General features: G+C 42.6%; 1 protein-coding gene and 1 pseudogene across 1 annotated transcript; one reads left to right on the top strand and one right to left on the bottom strand.

Annotated features, from left to right (window-relative positions):
- Positions 1–6,033: 6,033 nt before the first annotated feature.
- Positions 6,034–7,479, bottom strand: LOC106563358 (C-C motif chemokine 19). Its single transcript, XM_014128861.2, has 4 exons — positions 7,227–7,479; positions 6,823–6,943; positions 6,556–6,680; positions 6,034–6,392 (listed from the first exon to the last, which is right to left on the bottom strand). The coding sequence occupies exons 1-4, from the start codon at positions 7,285–7,287 to the stop codon at positions 6,373–6,375; spliced, it is 327 nt and encodes a 108-aa protein (XP_013984336.1). The 5' UTR covers positions 7,288–7,479; the 3' UTR covers positions 6,034–6,372.
- Positions 7,480–21,671: 14,192 nt separating this feature from the next.
- LOC106563336 (5'-AMP-activated protein kinase subunit beta-1-like) lies at positions 21,672–23,761 on the top strand (annotated as a pseudogene).
- The last annotated feature ends 2,108 nt before the right edge of the window (positions 23,762–25,869 follow it).

Below are 25,869 nucleotides of genomic sequence, written 5' to 3'. Positions count from 1 at the left end.
TGTTATCCTTGTATGATGCCTTGGTGGGTGGGTGGATTGGAGGGAGGGGTGGAGGGATGGGAGGGAGGTGTAGAGGGAGGGAGGGGTTGGGGTTGTACTGTTTTTCTGTTCTCATATCTGAAAATCTATAAATAAAATACCAAGAAAATGAAGAAAAACCCTGGAATGAGTAGGTGTGTCCAAACTGTTGACTGGTACTGTACATGCATATAAAGTATTACAAACTCTTAAAATTAATGATCAAGGAAGACAAAACCTGTATGTGAACATTATAATGCATTAGTTTAACCCTCAAGTTGACATTGCCCACTGGGCAAAAACTGGTTGAAGTTGTTTCCGCATCATTTCAACCCCAAAAATGTATGTGATTACTTTGAATCAATGTGTAAAACTCATTGGATTTGCAAAAAGTCATCAACGTAAAGGCATTTCGTATTCTTTTCAAAGAACTTTTAACCTAAATCCAACAATATTTTATGTTGATTTCATGTTGAATTCACATTAGTTGACAACTCAACTAAATGTAAATCAAAACTATTTGTTGGACTGACATCTGTGCACTCTGAGTGAGGCCTTCAAAAAGAAGGCAAACAAATAAAATGGTTGGTGGAAAAACAATTTGCTATTCTAAGCACCCAACCCCAAGAGACAGAGAGAGAGAATGAGAGACAAACAGAGATCAACAGAGTGGAGAACATTGTTTCCTGGGTGAGAGGCAGAGTAAGAGGCTGCTGATAGGTGTATGATTGCAGGGTGTGGTATTTACCAGTGGGATGGACAACAGGGAGGACCTGACACAGGGCACAGGGTGCAATACATGGTGACACTGAGTGACTATGAAAGGGACTGAACAGAAGGGAAAGAAAATAGAGCGGCAAGAGACAACCATTTCCTGTTCTGCTCCTGAAAAATGTATACAGGCTAAAGCAAAAAGTGCTTTCCAAACATAGATGAGAAAACTTTGTTTAAATTTCATAATGAATGAAAAGCATTCCCCAATCCCGAGATATCCTCAATGTTGGCGAAGGAAAGGCTGAAGTTGGTTCCAGACCAGATTTGTCTCTTATCAGTGCATTGTGGTCTTCAGACAGTGAAGGATTCTGGGATATGTGTGTGTGTGTGTCCCTCCTTGTAAAGGCAGTTCTAGCCTTTAGCTCAGTGCGGATGTTGCCTATAATCCATGCTATTTGGTTGGCATGTGTACATACAGTTACTACGGTTACTGCGTGGACGACATCGTCAATGCACTTATTAATAAAGCCAGTGATTGATGTGATAAACTCTGGAACGTATTCCAGTCTGTGCTAGCGAAACAGTCCTGTAGCTTAGCATCTGCTTCATTGGACCACTTCCCTATTGAGCGCGCCACTGGTACCTCTTGTTTGAGTTTTTGCTTGTAAGCAGGAATCAAGAGGATATAATTATGGTCAGATTTGCCAAATGGAGGGCGAAGGAGAGCTTGGTGTGTGTCTCTGTGTAGAGTAAAGGTAATCTAGAGTTTTTTCGCCTCTAGTTGCACAGGTGACATGCTGGTAGAAATGAGGTAAAACAGATTTCAGTTTTCCTGCATTAAAATCATTGGCCACTAGGAGTGCTGCCTCTGGATGAGGATTTTCTTGTTTGCTTATGGCCCTAGATAGCTTGTTGAGTGCGGTCTTAGTGCCAGCATCGGTTTGTGGTGGTAAATAGACAGCTCTGAAAAAAATAGATGTGTACTCTCTTGGTAAATAGTATGGTCTACAGCTTATCATTGGGTATTCTAACTCAGGCAAGCAGAAACCTCGAAGCTTCCTTAATAATAAAGATTGCGCACCAGTTGTTGTTACAGAGACACACACCACCCCCCTTGAGGTTACCAGACACTGCCGTTCTGTCCTGCAAATGCATAGGCAAACCCTCTAGAATCTCATACTCTGAGTTTAATCTGAAATAGAAATTTAAATTAAGAAAAAGATATCACTCCCATAGAAATAGGCCATAAAAAATATTTGCAAGCTAAAGAAGAAAATAAAATGTCCTCATTAAGCAGGAATTTCCATTTTTATCTTTGAAGAGAGCCAACAACTACAAGTTAAACTAAAATAAAGCATACTACTTAATTGTAAATAAACCTGGCAAATATCTCACAGCTCTCAATAAACTTCAGGAGGCTGAAGAATTTTGGCTTGTCACCTAAAACCCTCACAGACTTTTACAGATGCACAACTGAGAGCATCCTGTCAGGCTGTATCACCGCCTGGTACGGCAACTGCACCGCCTATAACCGCAAGGCTCTCCAGAGGGCGGTCTGCACAATGCATCACCGGGGGCAAACTACCTGCCCTCCAGGACACCTACAGCACCCGATGTCACAGGAAGGCCTAAAAGATCATCAAGGACAACAACCACCCGAGCCTGTTCACCCCGCTACCATCCAGAAGTCGAGGTCAGTACAGGTGCATCAAAGCTGGGACCAAGAGACTGAAAAACAGCTTCTATCTCAAGGCCATCAGACTGTTAAACAGCCATCACTAACACAGAGAGGCTGCTGCCAACATACAGACTTGAAATCATTGCCCACATTAATCAATGGATCACTAGTCACTTTAATAATGCAACTTTACTAATGTTTAGTTATCTGGCATTACTGATCTCATATGTATGTACTGTATGTTATACCATCTATTGCATTATACCTATGTCACTCTGTCATTTCTCGTACATATATATATTCTTACTCCATTCCTTTACTTAGATTTGTGTATTAGGTAGTTGTTGTGGAATTGTTCGATTACATGTTAGATATTGCTGCACCTTCGGAACTAGAAGCACAAGCATTTTGCTACACTCACAATAACATCTACCAACCATGTGTATGTGACCAATAACATTTGATTTGATTTGACTAATACATGCTAAACCAGTTATAATTTGTATGTGTGGGGTACAGAGATGAGGTAGTCAATCAAAAATCATGTTAAACACTATTATTGCACACAGAGTTAGTCCATGCAACTTATGTGACTTGTTAAGCGAATTTGAATTTAGGCTTACCATAACAAAGGGGTTGAATACTTATTGACTCAAGACATTTCAGCTTTCATTTTAATTAATTTGTCAAAATAATTTGACATTATGGGGTATTGTGCGAAGGCCAGTGACAAAAAAATAATAATTTTAATACATTTTAAATTCAGGCTGTAACACCAAAAAAAATGTTTTAAATAGACACAAACAAATACAAGAACATGGTTTAGTTTAATACAATATGCAAAAAAACAAGATATAGATTTTCCTTTTCTTTTCAAAACTTTGAAAGCTTCAACTTTCCAGCTGAAATAATACATTTAATAAAAATATGGTATAAATGTCCTGCAGAAAAAAATATACACAAATAATACATTATCTGATGAAATTGCTTTAGAAACGGGCACAAGTCAGGGATGTCCCGTCTCTCCCCTCCTGTTTGCGCTGGAAATTGAACCACTTGCAGTAAGAATTAGTGGGACCCATACGTAATGGGTATCCGTGTTGGTAAACATGAATATAAACTAAACTTATCTGCAGATAAACTCCTGATATACCTGACCAATAATGAAAACTCAATGCCCCCTTTGCTACAAATATTTTCAGAATACTCAAACATCTCAGGATATAAAATTAACGTGGAAAAAAGTGATGGCAATAGGAAAAAGAAAAAGAATAACTCACGATATACAGCAATCCTTTATGTGGACCACAAAAAAATATTAAATACTTAGGATGCTTTATATATTTGCACTGAATAGAAATATAAACACACAATGTAACAATTCTAAGATTTTACAATTCTAAGAGTTACAGTTCATATAAGGAAATCAGTTCATTGAAATAAAATCATTAAGTCCTTATCACTGTTCACATAACTGTTGTTCAAAGATACACTACATGACCAAAAGTATGTGGACACCTCCTCCTCGAACATGTCATTCTGTATACTTCTGGCTCTTCTTTGGACACTGTGTTAACAAACCTCCAGATGAGCTTCAATGCCATACAACACTCCTTCTGTGGCCTCCAACTGCTCTTAAATGCAAGCAAAACTAAATGCATGCTCTTCAACTGATCGCTGCCCGCACCCGCCAGCCCGTCTAGCATCACTACTCTGGACGGTTCTGACTTAGAATATGTGGACAACTACAAATACCTAGGTGTCTGGTTAGACTGTAAACTCTCCTTCCAGACTCACATTAAGCATCTCCAATCCAAAATTAAATCTAGAATCGGCTTCCTATTTCGCAACAAGGCATCCTTCACTCATGCTGCCAAGAATAGACAGCTCTGAAGCCCTCGCTTCATATTCGTCGCCAAACCCACTGGCTCCAGGTCATCTATAAGTCTTTGCTAGGTAAAGCCCCGCCTTATCTCAGCTTACTGGTCACCATAGTAACACCCACCCAGTAACACCATAGCATGCGCTCCAGCAGGTATATTTCACTGGTCACCCCCAAAGCCAACTCCTCCTTTGGCTGCGTTTCTTTCCAGTTCTCTGCTGCCAATGACTGGTACGAACTGCAAAAATCACTGATGCTGGAGTCTTATATCAGCTCCAGACCATTATTCCTACTCCACCAAACTTTACAGTTGGCACTATGTATTCGGGCAGCTAGCGTTCTCCTGGCATCCGCCAAACCCAGGTTTGTCCGCCAGACTCCCAGATGGTGAAGCGTGATTCATCCCTCCAGAGAACGCGTTTCCACTGTTCCAGAGTCTGTATGGTGTGAGCCTATGTGTGCTGCTCTTTTCTGTGATATAACATTACAATTAGAAGTCTACTGATAATAATTAAATCCACAGAAAATGATACATGTGAATCTCTAAGGTCATATTCAAAGTATCTCCAGCACTAAATGTTGTTTTTAAGCAGCAAAATGGCTTTGTAATCGTATTCCATTACCCTTTTGCCATCCACACAGCAGGTACAAATTTCCTGTGGAGCTAAAGGGGGGAAAAAGCTCAATATTATAAAGCTCATTATTAGCTCAGCTTCATAAATCACCAGCAGATGACGCACTTTCACTTTCACCTTCTCATTACTGAGGATTCTGCTCAAATCAACCAAATTGACCCTGTATCAGGTAATGGAGACAATCTGCCACTGAAGTGAACTGCCCTCATCTAATGTCTGTATAAATTACTTTCAGTGTACATCCCATTTGAGCTATTTATCATAAGTCATGAGTTAGAAAGAATAGCGTTCTTGGAAACACATGATATGGATAGTGGATTGCAACTTCACAGGAATAGGAATACAGCCCAGGTTCTGCCGCCTCCCTGGCTGAACAGAGGAGTCAGTCTGTCCCCACGTATAGAGGTATTTTAGACTGACAGGTCTGGGTGTGAAGCTGGGATTTAGAGGAGTAGCCTGATGAAACTACACCCACATCGGGCTGCCGTGAATATAGAGGTCACACTCTCATGAGCTATTAGATGGAGTTACAGGGAGACATGCAGCTGATGTCCCAGTGCTCCATTCTTCTAGCTGACATTCTGTTATCATTGGAGAGAGTTATGCTAGGCCACACCTTGGACCAGACCAAGTGACTGCGCCCTTTCTTTGTTTGAGGAAATTAAACATAGAAGGTCCATAGAGCATAACTATTGAATCATTTTTATAAGAATAAGGAATAACGTGTAAATCTGTCTTTAAGTGTGTTAATGCCTTATTTGTAAAGTGCCAAGAGAGTTGTTCATGGCAGAGAAAATATTTCTTGCACCGGCTCAGCCCTAAGTATGTAGGTATGTAGGTTCATACAATGTTTAACACAGACTATAACTCAGATGTTTCCCTGTACCTATCCCTTGATGATGTTAGAACCTGCTCTACTGACACCAGAGACAACTGGCTGGAGTTCCTCATTGTGTTTTATGAATGGATGTGAATAACTTGGAAATTGAACTACTAACTACTAACTACTCCCAATAATGTTGTACAATGTAAAAACCATGGACAAGTCTTTAACTGGACAACATTTATACATCATCAATACTGAGATGAAAAACACAATATTTCTTAAAAAAACACTTTATTTACATAAAATGTATCTATACAATACAAAATCCAGCTTATAGTGACTTAAAGTGACTGTGAGAAAGGTTAGAAAATATGCAGTGTTTTCTCTGCAGTACATGAAGTACACATGAAACAGTGTTGGTCAAAAAGAAAAATGGCAACTGGGAGAATTCAATCGATTCAACAGTATCACAGTGCATCCACCCTACAATGAGAACTAACTTTAAAATGCCATTGACAAAATGTGTCCAACTGCTGATTATTGTTTCAGGTATCAGCCTGGAAAATCTTCTTGCACAACGTGTTCTGGAGCTCCATGTTCAGGGATCACCCACAGTCTTTCAGTGTCTACTGTTCTTGCCTGAGGAGAAATAATGCACACGGAGAAACAGTTTAATACAGACACGGGTGGAACTTCACCGTTGATGGAAGAAAATGGGTGGGGACCATGAAACCTTTTATGCTTCTATAATTAATAGAATTGCTTAATGTGGATTGCATCACACTTTAAGATAGAATCCCACCATTTTTCCCTTTTCTGGCCTTTCCATTCTGCGATTTCCTCTTCAGTTGCTTGATGAGTTTGGTCACCCAGTTGTTATTTTTGGCAGGAGGAGCACACAGTCTAAGATTCTTCCTCGTGACAAACCTGTTGGCAGAAGTGACTTAGATCAGACATAGTTCCAACAATGCAGTCACACACAGCCAGAAAATATTAACTTGTGGTTAGGGTGATGTGTTACATTTGGCAACCTATTGTACAAGTGTGTGGAATGATTAATGTTGCTTACACAGTGGCATGTATCCGACATCCTCCACTGACTGTCTGGATACTGAATGACTTCACCACTCTGCGGGGAAGCTTGGCATCGGTTGTTGTCAAGCAGCAGTCCATTGCTTCATCTGTGTTTGCTGCAGACACACACACACACACACACACACACAAACACAGGTTAGACTATCCCCTCTGTGTATCTTTGTGTATTCTCTCTGTGTATGGCATTCTACTAAAATTACATTTCAACATTCTCTTAAGAAGACGAAGAGCGTATTCAGTTCCACAGATAATAATAACAACTAGTGATCAAGACACAGCATCATGTAACCAAGACGTTATTATAGTAGTTACTATGATAACAACTTGGAGTAAAAGTAGTTAATAACAGTAGCTCTGCAGTGGAAGAGAGGATCTCACCTGCTGCATGGCTCCAGAGGACTGATGTCAACAGAAGAAGTGCAGCCAACTGTAAGGACATCCTGTCTTAGTTGTTCTCTGTCTATGTCTTATATTTTAAACAAGGATCTGCAGATAAATGGGCTACTGTGGTCCAGGCACAGCTTTATATCCTCACCGCACAACTCCTTTCACTTTCACTCCCCTCAAGTCACACACCCATTTCCCGTAAACCATGCTTCAGCTCAGCACACCCCTCAACTCTCACCTTTAAAACAAACAAAGATAAAGTAGGCTCTGCCAGTGCTTTTCCATGGAGTTGAAGGGTACTTTCTCTGCAGTTACACCTGGCGGAAATATCTGTAAATCATTCTCACTGTCGATGGAGAGATACAGTTGAAGTCGGAAGTTTACATACACCTTGGCCAAATGCATTTAAACTCAATTTTTCACAATTCCTGACATTTAATCCTAGTAACAATTCCCTGTCTTAGGTCAGTTAGGATCACCACTTTATTTTAAGAATGTGAAATGTCAGAATAATAGTAGAGAGAATGATTTATTTCAGCTTTTATTTCTTTCATCACATTCCCAGTGGGTCAGAAGTTCACATACACTCAATTAGTATTTGGTAGCATTGCCTTTAAATTGTTTAACTTGGGTCAAACATTTCAGGTAGCCTTCCACAAGCTTTCCACTATAAGTTGGGTGAATTTTGGCCCATTCCTCCTGACAGAGCTGGTGTAACTGAGTCAGGTTTGTAGGCCTCCTTGCTCGCACACACCTTTTCAGTTCTGCCCACACATTTTGTACAGGATTGAGGTCAGGGCTTTGTGATGGCCACTCCAATACCTTGACTTTGTTGTCCTTAAGCCATTTTTCCACAACTTTGGAAGTATGCTTGAGGTCATTGTTCATTTGGAAGACCCATGTGCGACCAAGCTTTAACTTCCTGACTGATGTCTTGAGATGTTGCTTCAATATATCCACATAATTTTACTACCTCATGATGCCATCTATTTTGTGAAGTGCACCAGTCCCTCCTGCAGCAAAGCACCGCCACAACATGATGCTGCCACCCCCGTGCTTCACGGTTGGGATGATGTTCTTCGGGCTTGCAAGCCTCCCCCTTTTTCCTCCAAACATAACAATGGTCATTATGGTCAAACAGTTTTATTTTTGTTTCATCAGACCAGAGGACATTTCTCTAAAAAGTACGATCTTTGTCCCCATATGCAGTTGCAAACTGTAGTCTGGCTTTTTTTATGGCGGTTTTGGAGCAGTGGCTTCTTCCTTGCTGAACGGCCTTTCAGGTTATGCTGACATAGGACTCGTTTTACTGTGGATATAGATAATTTTGTACCGGTTTCCTCCAGCATATTCACAAGGTCCTTTGCTGTGGTTCTGGGATTGATTTGCACTTTTCGCACCAAAGTACGTTCATCTCTAGGAGACAGAACGCGTCTCCTTCCTGAGCGGTATGACGGCTGCGTGGTCCCCTGGTGTTTATACTTGCTTACTATTGTTTGTACAGATGAACGTGATACCTTCAGGCGTTTGGAAATTGCTCCCAAGGATGAACCAGACTTGTGGAGGCCTACCATTTTTTTCTGAGGTCTTGGCTGATTTCTTTTGATTTTCGCATGATGTCAAGCAAAGAGGCACTGAGTTTGAAGGTTGGCCTTGAAATACATCCACAGGTACACCTCCAATTGACTCAAATGATGTCAATTAGCCTATCAGAAGCTTCTAAAGCCATGACATAATTTTCTGGAGTTTTCCAAGCTGTTTAAAGGCACAGTCAACTTAGTGTATGTAAACTTCTGACCCACTGGAATTGTGATACAGTGAATTATAAGTGAAATAATCTGTCTGTAAACAATTGTTGGAAAAATTACTTGTGTCACGCACAAAGTATATGTCCTAACTGACTTAAGCTATAGTTTTTTAACAAGAAATGTGTGGAGTGGTTGAAAAACGAGTTTTAATGACTTCAACCTAAGTGTATGTAAACTTCCAACTTCAACTGTATAATGAAATCAGTCAATTGAAATAAATTAATTAGTTGGCGCAGCCATGGCCCGCCATGGCCCACCCACTTGGGTACCAGGCCCACCCACTTGGGCGCCAGGCTCAGCCAATCATAAGGAGTTTTTTCCCACAAAAGGGCTTTATTACAGACAGAAAGACTCCTCAGTTTCATCAGCTGTCCAGGTGGCAGTCTCAGACGATCCCGTAGGTGAAGATGCCAGATGTAGGGGTCCTGGGCTGGCGTGGCTACAAGTGGTCTGCGGTTTTGAGGCCAGTTGGATGTGCTGGCAAATTCTCTAAAATGACATATGGTAGAGAAATGAACATTCAATTCTCTGTTAACAGCTCTGGAGGACATTCCTGCAGTCAGCATGTCAATTGTACACTCCCTCAAAACCTGAGACATCTGTGGCATTGTGTTTGGTGTCAAAATTATACATTTTTGAGTGGCCTTTTGTCCCCAGCACAAGGTGCACCTGTATAATGATCATGCTATTTAATCAGCTTCCTGATATGCCACACCTTTCAGGTGAATGGATTATCTTGGCGAAGAAGAAATGCTCACTAACAGGGATAAACATATTTGTGGACAAAATTTGAAGCTTTTTGTACGTATGGAACATTTCTGGGATGTTTTATTTCAGCTCATGAAACATGAAACCAACACATTACATGTTGCATTTATGTTTTTGTTCAGTATATATGGGTAAACCTATTATCATGGATGTCACCACATTCCATATGAAGGTGTCTTGTTTAATTGCTCTGTTTTTAGATAGTTTGGTGAAAATTAGCCTCCTAGTGTCCATCACAACACAGCATCCCTGGTGCATCACAACCCAGCATCCCAGGGGCTCATTATGTGACACAGGAAGGAAACACACTCCCTGTGCAAGTAATACTGGAGGGTGTGCATCTTTCTGTGTGGGAGGATGTCGATGTGCATATGAGAGAATCTTTTTGTGTGTGGATGAGTGTTTCCAACTAAACCTGACCTATACGAGAGTGTCTATGTCTGTGCGTGGATGAGTGTGTATATCCGTTTGTGTATTATGGAGGGACACTGGATATGTAGAGAAGGAGAGGATGAAACAAGCACAGAATGATCTGCAGTCTCCCCTACAGCTCTCCTGATACCCAGACAGACTGAAGACAGGGAGACACCAGACAGTGCAGCTAGAGCCAGTCACTCAGGGTGGGACGGCTAGCGGAGAGAGTGCGGAGGCTGTGTGATAATTCACAGCTGCTGAGAGCTGTAGGATGTTGGAAAAACAATATCAGAAGTTTAAAAGCAACAGGATGATAAGTGACAATTCTTGTTTGTCTGACTGCCTGTCATCCTCACTCTAAAGGTGATTTAAAGGACATGCATAAAAAACACAAGCATAGGGACATTGTTATGTGACTATGTTTGAAATAATGTCTATATCAGCATTTAGCTGGGATAGTCTAACTAAATTATCGTCTTAGAAATCTAGATATTTCAGAGACCGATGGCCCATTACAGGTCGACACTACCACCTTCTGGTAAGAAAGTGACACTGCACACCCTGAAAGTCAAGGAAGAAAGAAGTCGGGGCACTCGGGAATTACGCGAAGATTGTTTTGTGAACAACAGAATGTTGGAAAATGGTTAAATAAAAGAAACAAGCAATTTAATGGTGTAAGCTAACATCAATTCTAAAGGTATGATTTTGGTGGGAGTATACTGTAATGGCCTGGCTAGATGATAAATGGACAAATGTCCAGACAGAGGATTGCGTTTACGAATTCCCGGTTTATTAACCAAACTCAACACAGGCTACTGTTTGGCCGTAGCCCACGCCAAATAAACCAACCAAGGAAAATCATATCAAACAACGATGACCCATCTCTTGTTAAGACCACACGTAAAGAGAGACAACAATGGCTAAGCATGCGGTGCTCCACCCCCCCACGCCGCTCCACCAACCACAAAGATGCTCGGCACCGGAACATTCCAGGCATTCCTGTGGTTGGCAGATAGCAGGTTGACTGGCGTGTCGGACCCCGCGAACACTGGTTACTGCTAAGTACAACACAACAAACAGCATAACTCATAACACACAACTGTCTGTGCGGGTTGCTACAATACAAACTGTGTTTCTTAGTTGATGTGCTTATTGTCAACGTTAACCAGATAATTGTATAGCCGTAGAGGGAGGTGGTAGCGTCACTCACTCTAGCCCTACCTACTGCAGGGGTAGGCAACCTTGGTCCTTTAGTGCCGTAGTCACTTCGTTTTTTAATTTTTAATTGAAATGACCTGGAAGACCAGGGGCCTCATTTATAAACGTTGCGTAAGCACAAAAGAAGGCATAAGCCACTTTCTAAACAAACTTTGGGATTTATAAAAAAGTAACTTGACGGGAGAATGTGCGGTCCTCTAAGGACACTTTGACCCATACGTACGCGCATAAACTGGAGAAATGAGGAACTGCGACTCTGAAGGCAGAAGGATGAAACTCGAGAAACGCTTTGAAATTGATACCATTGTGTAAAATAAATCTAAATATTACCTGTCACGTATTATATATTATTAAGAGTTCCCTGGAAGGCACACAAAAAAACACACAAAACATGATTTAGGATAATAAATACAAACAGATATTTGTTTTTGCAAAAGAACCCCCTCAAATATTAAAATGGCACCAAAGAGGATGGCCTTCCGTTCATTTCTTTTGCTTTGTTTGTAATTGTTTTTTTTTTTACTTATTTTGTACATAATGTTGCTGCTGCTGTCTCTTATGACTGAAAATAACTTCTGGACATCAGAACTGTGATCACTCACCACGGACTGGAAGAAGCTTTTTCCTTTAACGAGTCCGACAAGAAAGAGACTGCTCTCCCGGGAACAGGCCCAGGTCCATGTCAGTTGCGTGAAGAAAAGAGGACACAGATCAGGCTGCCTTTTGAAACTCCCATTGCCATCAATTCTACTTGCTAACATGCAATCATTGGAAAATAAAATGAATGACTTACGATTAGCCTACCAAAAGTGACATTAAGAACTGTAATATCTTATTTTTCACCGAGTCGTGGCTGAACGACGACACAGACAATATAGACCTGGAGGGATTTTCAATGCACCCGCAGAACAGAGAAGCTGCGTCTGGTAAGACGAGGGGTGGGGGTGTGTGTCTTTTTGTGAATAACAGCTGGTGCGCGATGTCTAATATTAAAGAAATCTCGAGGTATTGCTGAGGTAGAGTACCTTATGATAAGCTGTAGACCACACTACCTACCAAGAGTTCTCATCAAATCAAATCAAATTTATTTATATAGCCCTTCTTACATCAGCTGATATCTCAAAGTGCTGTACAGAAATCCAGCCTAAAACCCCAAATAGCAATGCAGGTGTAGAGGCACGGTGGCTAGGAAAAACTCCCTAGAAAGGCCAAAACCTAGGAAGAACCTAGAGAGGAACCAGGCTATGAGGGGTGGCCAGTCCTCTTCTGGCTGTGCCGGGTGGAGGTTATAACAGCACATGGCCTAGATGTTCAAATGTTCATAAATGACCAGCATGGTCAAATAATAATAATCATAGTAGTTGTCGAGGGTGCAACAAGTCAGTAACACAAGAGTAAGTGTCAGTTGGCTTTTTCATAGCCGATCTTTGAGAGTATCTCTACCGCTCCTGCTGTCTCTAGAGAGTTGAAAACAGCAGGTCTGGGACAGGTAGCACGTCCGGTGAATAGGACAGGGTTCCAGCAGGTCTGGGACAGCAGGTCTGGGACAGGTAGCACGTCCGGTGAACAGGTCAGGGTTCCATAGCTGCAGGCAGAACAGTTGGAACTGTAGCAGCAGCACAGCCAGGTGAACTGGGGACAGCAAGGAGTCATCAAGCCAGGTAGTCCTGAGGCATGGTCCTAGGGCTCAGGTCCTCCGAGAGAGAGAAAGAAAGGAAGAAAGAAAGAGAGAGAGAAAGAGAGAATTAGAGAGAGCATATTTAAATTCACACAGGACACCGGAAAAGACAAGAGAAATACTCCAGACTGACCCTAGCCCCCCGACACATAAACTACTGCAGCATAAATACTGGAGGCTGTGACAGGAGGGGTCAGGAGACACTGTGGCCCCATCCGATGAAACCCCCGGACAGGGCCAAACAGGTAGGATATAACCCCACCCACTTTGCCAAAGCACAGCCTCCACACCACTGGAGGGATATCTCCAACCACCAACATACCATCCCGGGACAAGGCCGAGTATAGCCCACAAAGATCTCCGCCACGGCACAGCCCAAGGGGGGGCGCCAACCCAGACAGGAAGACCACGTCAGTGACTCAACCCACTCAAGTGACGCACCCCTCCCAGGGACGGCATGGAAGAACACCAGTAAGCCAGTGACTCAGCCAGTGACCCAGCCGTAATAGGGGTTGAGGCAGAGAATCCCAGTGGAGAGAGGGGAAACCGGCCAGGCAGAGACAGCAAGGGCGGTTCGTTGCTCCAGCCTTTCCGTTCACCTTCACACCCCTGGGCCAGACTACACTTAACTTCTTACATCTAGACATTCCGCTAGCGGAATACCGCTCCAATATCCAATGATAGGGTGTGGCGCGAAATACAAACTCCTCGAAAATCTGAAAACTTCAATTTTTCAAACATATGACTATTTTACACCATTTTAAAGACAAGACTCTCCTTTATCTAACCACACTGTCCGATTTCAAAAAGCAAAACATTAGATTATGTCAGGAGAGTACCCAGCCAGAAATAATCAGACACCCATTTTTCAAGCTAGCATATAATGTCACAAAAACCAAAACCACAGCTAAATGCAGCACTAACCTTTGATGATCTTCATCAGATGACACTCCTAGGACATTATGTTATACAATACATGCATGTTTTGTTCAATCAAGTTCATATTTATATAAAAAAACAGCTTTTTACATTAGCATTCCCACCGAACACTTCCGGTGAATTTACTAAATTACTCACGATAAACGTTCACAAAAAACATAACAATTATTTTAAGAATTATAGATACAGAACTCCTTTATGCAATCGCGGTGTCCGATTTTAAAATAGCTTTTGGGTGAAAGCACATTTTGCAATATTCTGAGTAGATAGCCCGGCCATCACAGGCTAGCTATTTTGACACCCACCAAGTTTGGTACTCACCAAACTCAGATTAACTATAAGGAAAATTGGATTACCTTTGCTGTTCTTCGTCAGAATGCACTCCCAGGACTTCTACTTCAACAACAAATTTTGGTTTGGTTCCAAATAATCCATAGTTATATCCAAATAGCGGCGTTTTGTTCGTGTGTTCAAGACACTATCCGAAGGGTAACGAAGGGTAACGAAGGGTGACGCGCCCGCGCGTATCGTGACAAAAAAATTCAAAATATTCCATTACCGTACTTCGAAGCATGTCAAACGCTGTTTAAAATAAATTTTTATGCGATTTTTCGCGTAAAATAGCGATAATATTCCGACCGGGAGTCGTTGTTTTCGTTCAAAGACTGAAAATGTAAAATGGACTCTTCACGTGCACGCGCGCGCCCGTCTCATTGTTCTCAGATCGACCACTATCCAAATGCGCTACTGTTTTTCAGCCATGGACTGCAAAGTCATCATTCAACGTTCTGGCGCCCTCTGAGAGCCTATGGGAGCCTTAGAAAGTGTCACGTTACAGCAGAGATCCTCTGTTTTCAATAAAGAGGCTAAAGAAGGCCAAGAAATGGTCAGAGAGGGCACTTCCTGTTTGGAATCTTCTCAGGTTTTGGCCTGCCATATGAGTTCTGTTATACTCACAGACACCATTCATCAAGCCAGGTAGTCCTGAGGCATGGTCCTAGGGCTCAGGTCCTCCGAGAGAGAGAAAGAAAGGAAGAAAGAAAGAGAGAGAGAAAGAGAGAATTAGAGAGAGCATATTTAAATTCACACAGGACACCGGAAAAGACAAGAGAAATACTCCAGACTGACCCTAGCCCCCCGACACATAAACTACTGCAGCATAAATACTGGAGGCTGCGACAGGAGGGGTCAGGAGACACTGTGGCCCCATCCGATGAAACCCCCGGACAGGGCCAAACAGGTAGGATATAACCCCACCCACTTTGCCAAAGCACAGCCTCCACACCACTGGAGGGATATCTCCAACCACCAACATACCATCCCGGGACAAGGCCGAGTATAGCCCACAAAGATCTCCGCCACGGCACAGCCCAAGGGGGGCGCCAACCCAGACAGGAAGACCACGTCAGTGACTCAACCCACTCAAGTGACGCACCCCTCCCAGGGACGGCATGGAAGAACACCAGTAAGCCAGTGACTCAGCCAGTGACCCAGCCGTAATAGGGGTTGAGGCAGAGAATCCCAGTGGAGAGAGGGGAAACCGGCCAGGCAGAGACAGCAAGGGCGGTTCGTTGCTCCAGCCTTTCCGTTCACCTTCACACCCCTGGGCCAGACTACACTTAACTTCTTACATCTAGACATTCCGCTAGCGGAACACCGCTCCAATATCCAATGATAGGGTGTGGCGCGAAATACAAACTCCTCGAAAATCTGAAAACTTCAATTTTTCAAACATATGACTATTTTACACCATTTTAAAGACAAGACTCTCCTTTATCTAACCACACTGTCCGATTTCAAAAAGCAAAACATTAGATTATGTCAGGAGAGTACCCAGCCAGAAATAATCAGACACCCATTTTTCAAGCTAGCATATAATGTCACAAAAACCAAAACCACAGCTAAATGCAGCACTAACCTTTGATGATCTTCATCAGATGACACTCCTAGGACATTATGTTATACAATACATGCATGTTTTGTTCAATCAAGTTCATATTTATATAAAAAAACAGCTTTTTACATTAGCATTCCCACCGAACACTTCCGGTGAATTTACTAAATTACTCACGATAAACGTTCACAAAAAACATAACAATTATTTTAAGAATTATAGATACAGAACTCCTTTATGCAATCGCGGTGTCCGATTTTAAAATAGCTTTTGGGTGAAAGCACATTTTGCAATATTCTGAGTAGATAGCCCGGCCATCACAGGCTAGCTATTTTGACACCCACCAAGTTTGGTACTCACCAAACTCAGATTAACTATAAGGAAAATTGGATTACCTTTGCTGTTCTTCGTCAGAATGCACTCCCAGGACTTCTACTTCAACAACAAATTTTGGTTTGGTTCCAAATAATCCATAGTTATATCCAAATAGCGGCGTTTTGTTCGTGTGTTCAAGACACTATCCGAAGGGTAACGAAGGGTAACGAAGGGTGACGCGCCCGCGCGTATCGTGACAAAAAAATTCAAAATATTCCATTACCGTACTTCGAAGCATGTCAAACGCTGTTTAAAATAAATTTTTATGCGATTTTTCGCGTAAAATAGCGATAATATTCCGACCGGGAGTCGTTGTTTTCGTTCAAAGACTGAAAATGTAAAATGGACTCTTCACGTGCACGCGCGCGCCCGTCTCATTGTTCTCAGATCGACCACTATCCAAATGCGCTACTGTTTTTCAGCCATGGACTGCAAAGTCATCATTCAACGTTCTGGCGCCCTCTGAGAGCCTATGGGAGCCTTAGAAAGTGTCACGTTACAGCAGAGATCCTCTGTTTTCAATAAAGAGGCTAAAGAAGGCCAAGAAATGGTCAGAGAGGGCACTTCCTGTTTGGAATCTTCTCAGGTTTTGGCCTGCCATATGAGTTCTGTTATACTCACAGACACCATTCAAACAGTTTTAGAAACTTTAGGGTGTTTCCTATCCAAATCAAACAATTATATGCATATTCTAGTTTCTGGGCAGGAGTAATAAACAGATTAAATTGGGTACGTTTTTTATCCGGCCGTGAAAATACTGCCCCCTATCCATAACAGGTTAATCATAGGACCTACTGAAGAGATGTGTCTTCAGTAAAGACTTAAAGGTTGAGACTGAGTCTGCGTCTCTCACATGGGTAGGCAGACTATTCCATAAAAATGGAGCTCTATAGGAGAAAGCCCTGCCTCCAGCTGTTTGCTTAGAAATTCTAGGAACAATTAGGAGGCCCGCGTCTTGTGACCGTAGCGTACGTGTAGGTATGTACGGCAGGACCAAATCGGAAAGATAGGTAGGAGCAAGCCCATGTAATGCTTTGTAGGTTAGCAGTAAAACCTTGAAATCAGCCCTTGCCTTAACAGGAAGCCAGTGTAGGGAGGCTAGCACTGGAGTAATATGATCACATTTTTTGGTTCTAGTCAGGATTCTAGCAGCCGTATTTAGCACTAACTGAAGTTTATTTAGTGCTCTCATCTATATTATTAGTAGCCATCTACCACTACAGACTGATGCTGGCACTAAGAGCGCACTCAACCAACTCTATAAGGCCATAAGCAAACAAGAAAATGCTCACCCAGAAGCGGAAAACTTAAATCAGTTTTACCCCATTTTTACCAGCATGTCCAAGCAGAAATGCATACAAAGCGCTACACCGCCATCCATTTGGCAAATCCGACCATAATTATATCCTCCTGCTTCCTGCTTACAAGCAAAAACTAAAGCAGGAAGTATCAGTGACTCGCTCAATACGGAAGTGGTCAGATGGCGCGGATGCTGCGCTACAGGACTGTTTTGCTAGAACAGACTGTAATATATTCCGGGATTCATCCAATGGCATTGAGGAGTATACCACCTCAGTCATCGGCTTCATCAATTAGTGCATCGACGACGTCATCCCCACAGTGACCGTACGTACATATCCCAACCAGAAGCCGTGGATTACAGGCAACATTCGAATCAAGCTAAAGGCTAAAGCTGCCGCTTTCAAGGAGCGAGACACAAGTCTGGACAAATATAAGAAATCCCGCTATGCCCTCAGACGAACCATCAAACAAGCAAAGCGTCAATACAGGATTAAGATTGAATCCTACTGCCGGATGTTGCAGGGCTTGAAAACTATTACGTACTACAAAGGGAAACCCAGATGCAAGCTTACCAGTGACGCGACCCCACCAGACGAGCTAAATGTCTTTTATGCTCGCTTCGAGGCAAGCAACACTGAAGCATGCACGAGAGCACCAGCTATTCTGGATGACTGAGTGATAACGCTCTCGGAAGCTGATGTGAGCAAGACCTTTAAACAGGTCAACATTCTCAAAGCCACGGGGCCAGATGGATTATCAGGACGTGTACTCAAAGCATGCGCGGACTAACTAGTAAGTGTCTTCACTGACATTTTCAACCTCTCTCTGACTGTCTTTAATACCTACATGTTTCAAGTAAACCATCATAGTCCCTGTGCCCAAGGAAGCGAAGGTAACCTGCCTAAATGATTACCGCCCCGTAGCACTCACGTCGGTAGCCATGAAGTGCTGTGAAAGGCTGGTCAAGGCTCACAACAACAGCATCCTCCCGGATACCCTAGACCCACTCCAATTTGCATACCGCCCCAACAGATCCACAGACGACGCAATCTCAATCGCACTACACAATGCCCTTTCCCACCTGGTCAAAAGGAACACCTATGTGAGAATGCTGTTCATTGACTACAGCTCAGCGTTAAACACCATGTGCCGACAAAGCTCATCACTTAGCTAAGGACCCTGGGACTAAACACCTCCCTCTGCAACTGGATCCTGGACTTCCTGATGGGTCGCCATCAGGTGGTAAGGGTAGGCAACAACACGTCTGCCACGCTGATCCTCAACACTGGGGCCCCTCGGGGGTGTGTACTTAGTCCCCTCCTGTAATCCCTGTTCACCCACGACTGCCTAGCCAAACACAACTCCAATACCATTAAGTTTGCTGATGACACAACAGTGGTAGGCCTGATCACCGACAACGATGAGACAGCCTATAGGGAGGAGGTCATAGAACTGGCAGTGCGGTGCCAGGACAACAACCTCTCCCTCAATGTGAGCAAGACAAAGGAGCTGATAGTGAACTACAGGAAAAGGCGGGCTGAACAGTCGTCCATTAACATCAACAGAGCTGTAGTGGAGTGGGTCGAGAGTTCCTTGGTGTCCACATCACCAACAATCTATCATGGTTCAAACACACCAAGACAGTCGTGATGGGGGCACAACAAAACCTTTTCCCCCTCAGGAGACTGAAAAGATTTGGTATGGGTCCCCAGATCCTTAAAAAGGTTCTACAGCTGCACCATTGAGAGCATCCTGACCGGTTGCATCAGCGCCTGGTATGGCAACTACTCGGCATCTGACCATAAGGCGTAACAGAGGGTAGTGCGTATGGCCCAGTACATCACTGGGGCCAAGCTTCCTGCAATCCAGGACCTATATAATAGGCGGTGTAAGAGGAAAGCCCATAAAATTGTCAGAGAGTCCAGTCACCTAAGTCATAGATTGTTTTCTCTGCTACCGCACGGCAAGCGGTACTGGAGCACCAAGTCTAGGACCAAAAGGCTCCTTAACCTGTTGGGGCTAGGGGGCAGTATTTTCACGGCTGGATAAAAAAACGTACCCGATTTAATCTGGTTACTAATCCTACCCAGTAACTAGAATATGCATATACTTATTATATATGGATAGAAAACACCCTAAAGTTTCTAAAACTGTTTGAATGGTGTCTGTGAGTATAACAGAACTCATTTGGCAGGCAAAACCCTGAGACATTTTCTGACAGGAAGTGGATACCTGATGTGTTGAATTACCTTTAAGCCTATGCCATTGAAACACACAGGGGTTGATTAATGTTTTGGCACTTCCTATTGCTTCCACTAGATGTCACCAGCCTTTACAAAGTGTTTTGAGTCTTTTACTGTGAGATCTGACCGAACAAGAGCCATGGAACGGTGATGGCCGATTAGACTCTGGCGCGCGAGTTCATGTTGGGTACCCTCGTTCCAATACGTTATAAAAGAGAATGCATTCGTCCACCTTGAATATTATTCATGTTCTGGTTAAAAAAGGCACTAATGATTTATGCTATACAACGTTTGACATGTTTGAACAAACGTAAATATATTTTTTCCCCTCGTTCATGACGAGAAGTCCGGCTGGCTTAGATCATGTGCTAACAACACGGATCTTTTTGGATATAAATGATGAGCTTTTTTGAACAAAACTACATTCGTTATGGACCTGGGATTTCGGGAAGTGACATCTGATGAAGAGAATCAAAGGTAATGGATTATTTACATAGTATTTTAGATCTCTCCAACATGGCCGTTTGTCTGTATAGCAAAGCATATTTTTCTGGGCGCAGTGCTCAGATTATTGCAAAGTGTGATTTCCCAGTAAGGTTATTTTTAAATCTGGCAAGTTGATTGCGTTCAAGAGATGTAAATCTATAATTCTTTAAATGACAATATAATATTTTACCAATGTTTTCTAATTTTAATTATTTAATTTGTGGTGCTGACTTGACTGCCGGTTATTGGAGGGAAACGATTTCCTCAACATCAATGCCATAGTAAAACGCTGTTTTTGGATATAAATATGAACTTGATAGAACTAAAAATGCATGCATTGTCTAACATAATGTCCTAGGAGTGTCATCTGATGGAGATTGTAAAAGGTTAGTGCATCATTTTAGCTGGTTTTATGGTTTTGGTGACCCTGTCTTTGAATTGACAAAACATTACACACAGCTATTGTCAATGTACTCTCCTAACATAATCTAACTTTATGCTTTCGCCGTAAAACCTTTTTGAAATCGGACAACGTGGTTAGATTAAGGAGATGTTTATCTTTAAAAGGGTGTAAGATAGTTGTATGTTTGAAAAATTTGAATTTTGACATTTATTTGGTTTCAAATTTGCCACTCTTGAAATGCACCTGCTGTTGATGGAGTGCACCACGGGGGGGACGCTAGCGTCCCACCTAGCCCATAGAGGCTAACAGCTTCTACCCCCAAGCCATAAGACTGCTGAACAATTCATCAAATGGCCACCGGACTATTACATTGAATAGCTAATGCCCCCAACCTCCTGAATTTGTTTTGTACACTGCTGCTACTCGCTGTTTATTATCTATGCATAGTCACTTCACCCCTACCGACATGTACAAATACGAGTGCACAGTTTCATATATTGTTATCATATGTTCGTTGCACAGAACTGTCGATGTGATAATGGCCCTGTCATTGTCAATTACAATCAAGGTAATTACCACACCCGAAGGTGTTACGCAATTGGGTAGCTTTGACAATCAAATGGGTGGGTATAAAAAGGCATGCAATTACAATGAGTAATGACACACAATGGCTGCTTTGGCACTGTTGGAAGATTTGGCGAATGGAAGAATTCAGAGAGAGCGGATTTTCAGAGAACAGACAGATTTTCTGTCCGATGATGAGTGGCTTATGAGCCGGTTCCGATTACCAAGAGCTGTTCTCTTGGATCTCTGTGCTGTAGTGGGCCCAGCTTTACAGAGAAGCACCCGCAGAAACCAAGCTGTGCCTTTCCCACTGCAACTCCTTGGAAACCTCGTTAATAGCGTTGATGGTGTCTCTGCGTTTGCAGGACTGCATCTGTGAGGACACGGGGGCTGGAGAAGCCTCCACTTCTTTTTTATTTCTGAGAGGGTCTGACCTTCTGAGCCAGCAGCATTCACAGCGTCCGCTACATGCTGCCACTCTAACGCCTTTTTGGCATTTGTAATGCCCACACTGTGTCCACCAAACAATATATTTTTTCTTGCATCAACCTCCCCTACAAGAACTTCCATTTCACACTGGGTGAAATTTCGTTTTTTAGCCTTTCTGTTGGGATTTGCCGTCATTATCGTCATGCAGTCAGTATGGATGAATATTAATTAGGGGCGTTTCACTGACCATTTATAGGCAACCATGCAGCAAGAGAGTGATCCAAAACACACAATAAATTTTACATCAGAATGGCTGAAAAGCAGCAAATATAAACTTTTTGGAATGGCCTAGTCAAAGTCCAGACCTAAACCCAATTGAGATGTAGCAGTACCTGAAACGAGCAGTTCATGTGCGAAGACCCACAAATGTCTCTGAGGTAAAGCAGTTCTGCATGGAAGAGTGGGCCAAAATTCCTTCACAGCGATATGAGAGAATGATCAACAACTACAAGAAAGCGTTTAGTTGCAGTCATTGCAGCTAAAGGTGGCACAACCAGTTATTGAGTGTTATTACTTTTTTACACTGGGGTATTGGGTATTTTATAACTTTGCTAATTAAATAAATGAAATGCGTATCCATGTGTTGTTTACTTAGGTTTCCTTTATCTAATATTAGGTTTTGGTTGAATATCTGATAACATTCAGTGTGAAAAACAGGCAAATATAGAGAAAATCAGAAAGGGGCAAATACTTTTTCACGGCACTGTAGCTAGCTAGCTAACGTTATGTGTAGTCTTTGGATGTCATGTGTGCCCACATTTCTATGTCCATAATGCCCCAGTTCCCCAGCTCTGTTCCCCGCTGCTGCATTGATTGTTATGTCTTTGTTACCCGTTTGCTGATGCTGTTCCTGTCTCGTTCTATGTCCGTTCCCTATTAAATGTTTGACTCCCCGTACCTGCTTCGCCTCTCCAGCGTCGTCCCGTGATAGAATGCAGCAGCCAACACATGAAGCATCGGGGAGTACTGGCATTCCGGTTGGTGATGACGTCGGTCCTGGGTCACCCACGACTGCTTTCTGCGTTAATGATGCATCTAACATTCTATGGCAGCCATGTTAGTACCCCATTAATATTTCATGCTATGTAACTGAATGTCTAGAATTAGAACAACATTCTAAGAGTTGGCCAAAACTCTCTAAATACAGGCTCTGCTTAACACTAATGAGTGTAACCAAGTTATGCTACTGTATTGGAAAATGTCTCCATGATGCTAGAAAGTTAGATGGTAACTGGTAATAGCAAAATATTAACTACACAAATCTTGGTGTTCAATCTCGCATTGTATTTACCATCTGTTTGTGAGTTAGACCTGTCCAGCTCCCCTCCCGGACCGTACCAGCAGGACCCTACATTCCCAAGCAGGAAGATAAGTTTAAGTCTCTGCCCATTCTGCCACCTCACCTGCTACAGGTCATCCTAAACAAGCACACAGGAATCTCTGAGTACAAGATGACAACAACTGAATCCAAACCCTCATAGGAATATCAATGATGAAGACATGACAGAGCTGTTCATGTCATTGACAGTAATGTGCATGCACTGGAGTAAGATGTTTTCGCTTTCCCTCATCAGTGTGATCCTGCATTGCTTCCAGAACCCAACCATGTCATGCTCAATCACCTCTACTCCCTGTCCATTAAGGTAAGACCAGAGAGAGATCAGAAAGATTAAATAAAAGCCATGAAGCATTAGTAGATTGATTCAAAGTCTGCAAGATGGAACAGAATGAATCCCAGAAGAGTTGCTTTTGGAGAGGTAAAGGGAAATGTCAAGTATGTGCTAATGGAGTTTTTCTCTCTTTCTCCTCTCAGGATGGTGTGATGGTGCTTAGTGCGATTCATCGCTACAAGAAGAAGTATGTCACCACCCTGATGTATAAGCCTATCTGGCCAGAGGCCTGTGGCTGTATAAGCCTATCTGATAAGAGGCCTGTGGCTGTATAAGCCTGTCTGACCAGAGGCGTGTGGCTCTATGCTCTATAAGCCTATCTGGCTAGAGGCCTGTGGCTGTATAAGCCTGTCTGACCAGAGGCCTGTGGCTTCTCAGCCTCTGCCTTCCCACCACAGACACCACTGCTTCACACAGCACAGCCTACACCGTTGTACCTGTATATACAGTACCAGTCAAAAGTTTGGACACACCTACTCATTCAAGGGGTTTTCTTTATTTTTACTATTCTACATTTTAGATTAATAGTGAAGACATGCCCACTGACAAAGAAATGATCAGTCTATAATTTTAATGGTAAGTTTATTTGAACAGTGAGAGACAGAATAACAACAACAAAAAATCCAGAACAACACGTCAAAAATGTTATAAAGTGATTTGCATTTTAATGAGGGAAACAAGTATTTGACCCCTCTGCAAAACATGACTTAGTACTTTGTGGCAAAACCCTTGTTGGCAATCAGAGGTCAGACGTTTCTTGTAGTTGGCCACCAGGTTTGCACACATCTCGGGAGGGATTTTGTCCCACTCCTCTTTGCAGATCTTATCCAAGTCATGAAGGTTTCGAGGCTGACATTTGGCAACTCGAACCTTCAGCTCCCTCCACAGATTTTCTATGGGATTAAGGTCTGGAGAATAGCTAGGCCACTCCAGGACCTTAATGTCCTTCATTTTGAGCCACTCCTTTGTTGCCTTGGCCGTGTGTTTTGGGTCATTGTCATGCTGGAATACCCATCCACGACCCATTTTCAATGCCCTGGCTGAGGAAAGGAGGTTCTCACCCAAGATTTGTCGGTACATGGCCCCGTCCATCGTCCCTTTGATGCGGTGAAGTTGTCCTGTCCCCTTAGCAGAAAAACACCTCCAAAGCATAATGTTTCCACCTCCATGTTTGACAATGGGGATGGTGTTCTTGGGGTCATACGCATCATTCCTCCTCCTCCAAACACTTTGAGTTGATGCCAAAGAGCTCCATTTTGGTCTCATCTGACCACAACACTTTCACCCAGTTGGCCTCTGAATCATTCAGATGTTCATTGGCAAACTTCAGACAGGCATGTATATGTGCTTTCTTGAGCAGGGGGACCTTGTGGGCTCTGCAGGATTTCAGTCCTTCACGGCGTTGTGTGTTACCAATTGTTTTCTTGGTGACTATGGTCCCAGCTGCCTTGAGATCATTGACAAGATCCTCCCGTGTAGTTCTGGGCTGATTCCTCACTGTTCTCATGATCATTGCAACTCCACGAGGTGAGATCTTGCATGGAGCCCCAGGCCGAGGGAGATTGACAGTTCTTTTGTGTTTCTTCCATTTGCTAATAATCGCACCAACTGTTGTCGCCTTCTCACCAAGCTGCTTGGCGATGGTCTTGTAGCCCATTCCAGCCGTTTAGGTCTACAATCTTGTCCCTGACATCCTTGGAGAGCTCTTTGGTCTTGGCCATGGTGGAGAGTTTGGAATCTGATTGATTGATTGCTTCTGTGGACAGGTGTCTTTTATACAGGTAACAAGCTGAGATTAGGAGCACTCCCTTTTAAGAGTGTGCTTCTAATCTCAGCTCGTTACCTGTATAGAAGACACCTGGGAGCCAGAAATCTTTCTGATTGAGAGGTGGTCAAATACTTATTTTCCTTATTAAAATGCAAATCAATTTATAACATTTTTGACATGCGTTTTTTAAATATTTTTTTATTATTCTGTCTCTCACTGTTCAAATAAACCTACCATTAAAATTATAGACTGATAATTTCTTTGTCAGTGGGCAAACGTACAAAATCAGCAGGGGATCAAATACTTTTTTCCCTCACTGTAGATATTCCATTTAAAATCAGCCGTTTCCAGCTACAATAGTCATTTACAACATTAACAATGTCTACGCTGTATTTCTGATCAATTTGATGTCATTTTAATGGACAACAAATTCGATTTTCTTTCAAAAACTAGGACATTTCTAAGTGACCCCAAACTTTTGTACGGTAGAGTACATTCAGTTGGACAACTGACTAGGTATCTCCTTTCCCTTTCCCAATGTGTTCTCCAATCTCATAAAACATATTACAAAAAGGCTCTGTGCCGTTATCCTCGCAATAACTATTGAAAGGTATT

The sequence above is a fragment of the Salmo salar genome, chromosome ssa11, assembly GCF_905237065.1.
Source record: "Salmo salar chromosome ssa11, Ssal_v3.1, whole genome shotgun sequence".
Taxonomy (NCBI): Eukaryota; Metazoa; Chordata; class Actinopteri; order Salmoniformes; family Salmonidae; genus Salmo; species Salmo salar.
This window is presented reverse-complemented; position numbering and strand designations above follow the sequence as displayed.

Excerpts from the sequence above, each read along its gene's own strand:
- LOC106563358 (XM_014128861.2), bottom strand. The coding sequence starts at position 7,287 with ATGTCCTTACAGTTGGCTGCACTTCTTCTGTTGACATCAGTCCTCTGG. Across the intron at positions 6,944-7,226 it reads CCTCTGGAGCCATGCAGCAG|CAAACACAGATGAAGCAATG; the intron begins GTGAGATCCTCT and ends GTGTGTCTGCAG. Across the intron at positions 6,681-6,822 it reads TGTCGGATACATGCCACTGT|GTTTGTCACGAGGAAGAATC; the intron begins GTAAGCAACATT and ends TTCTGCCAACAG.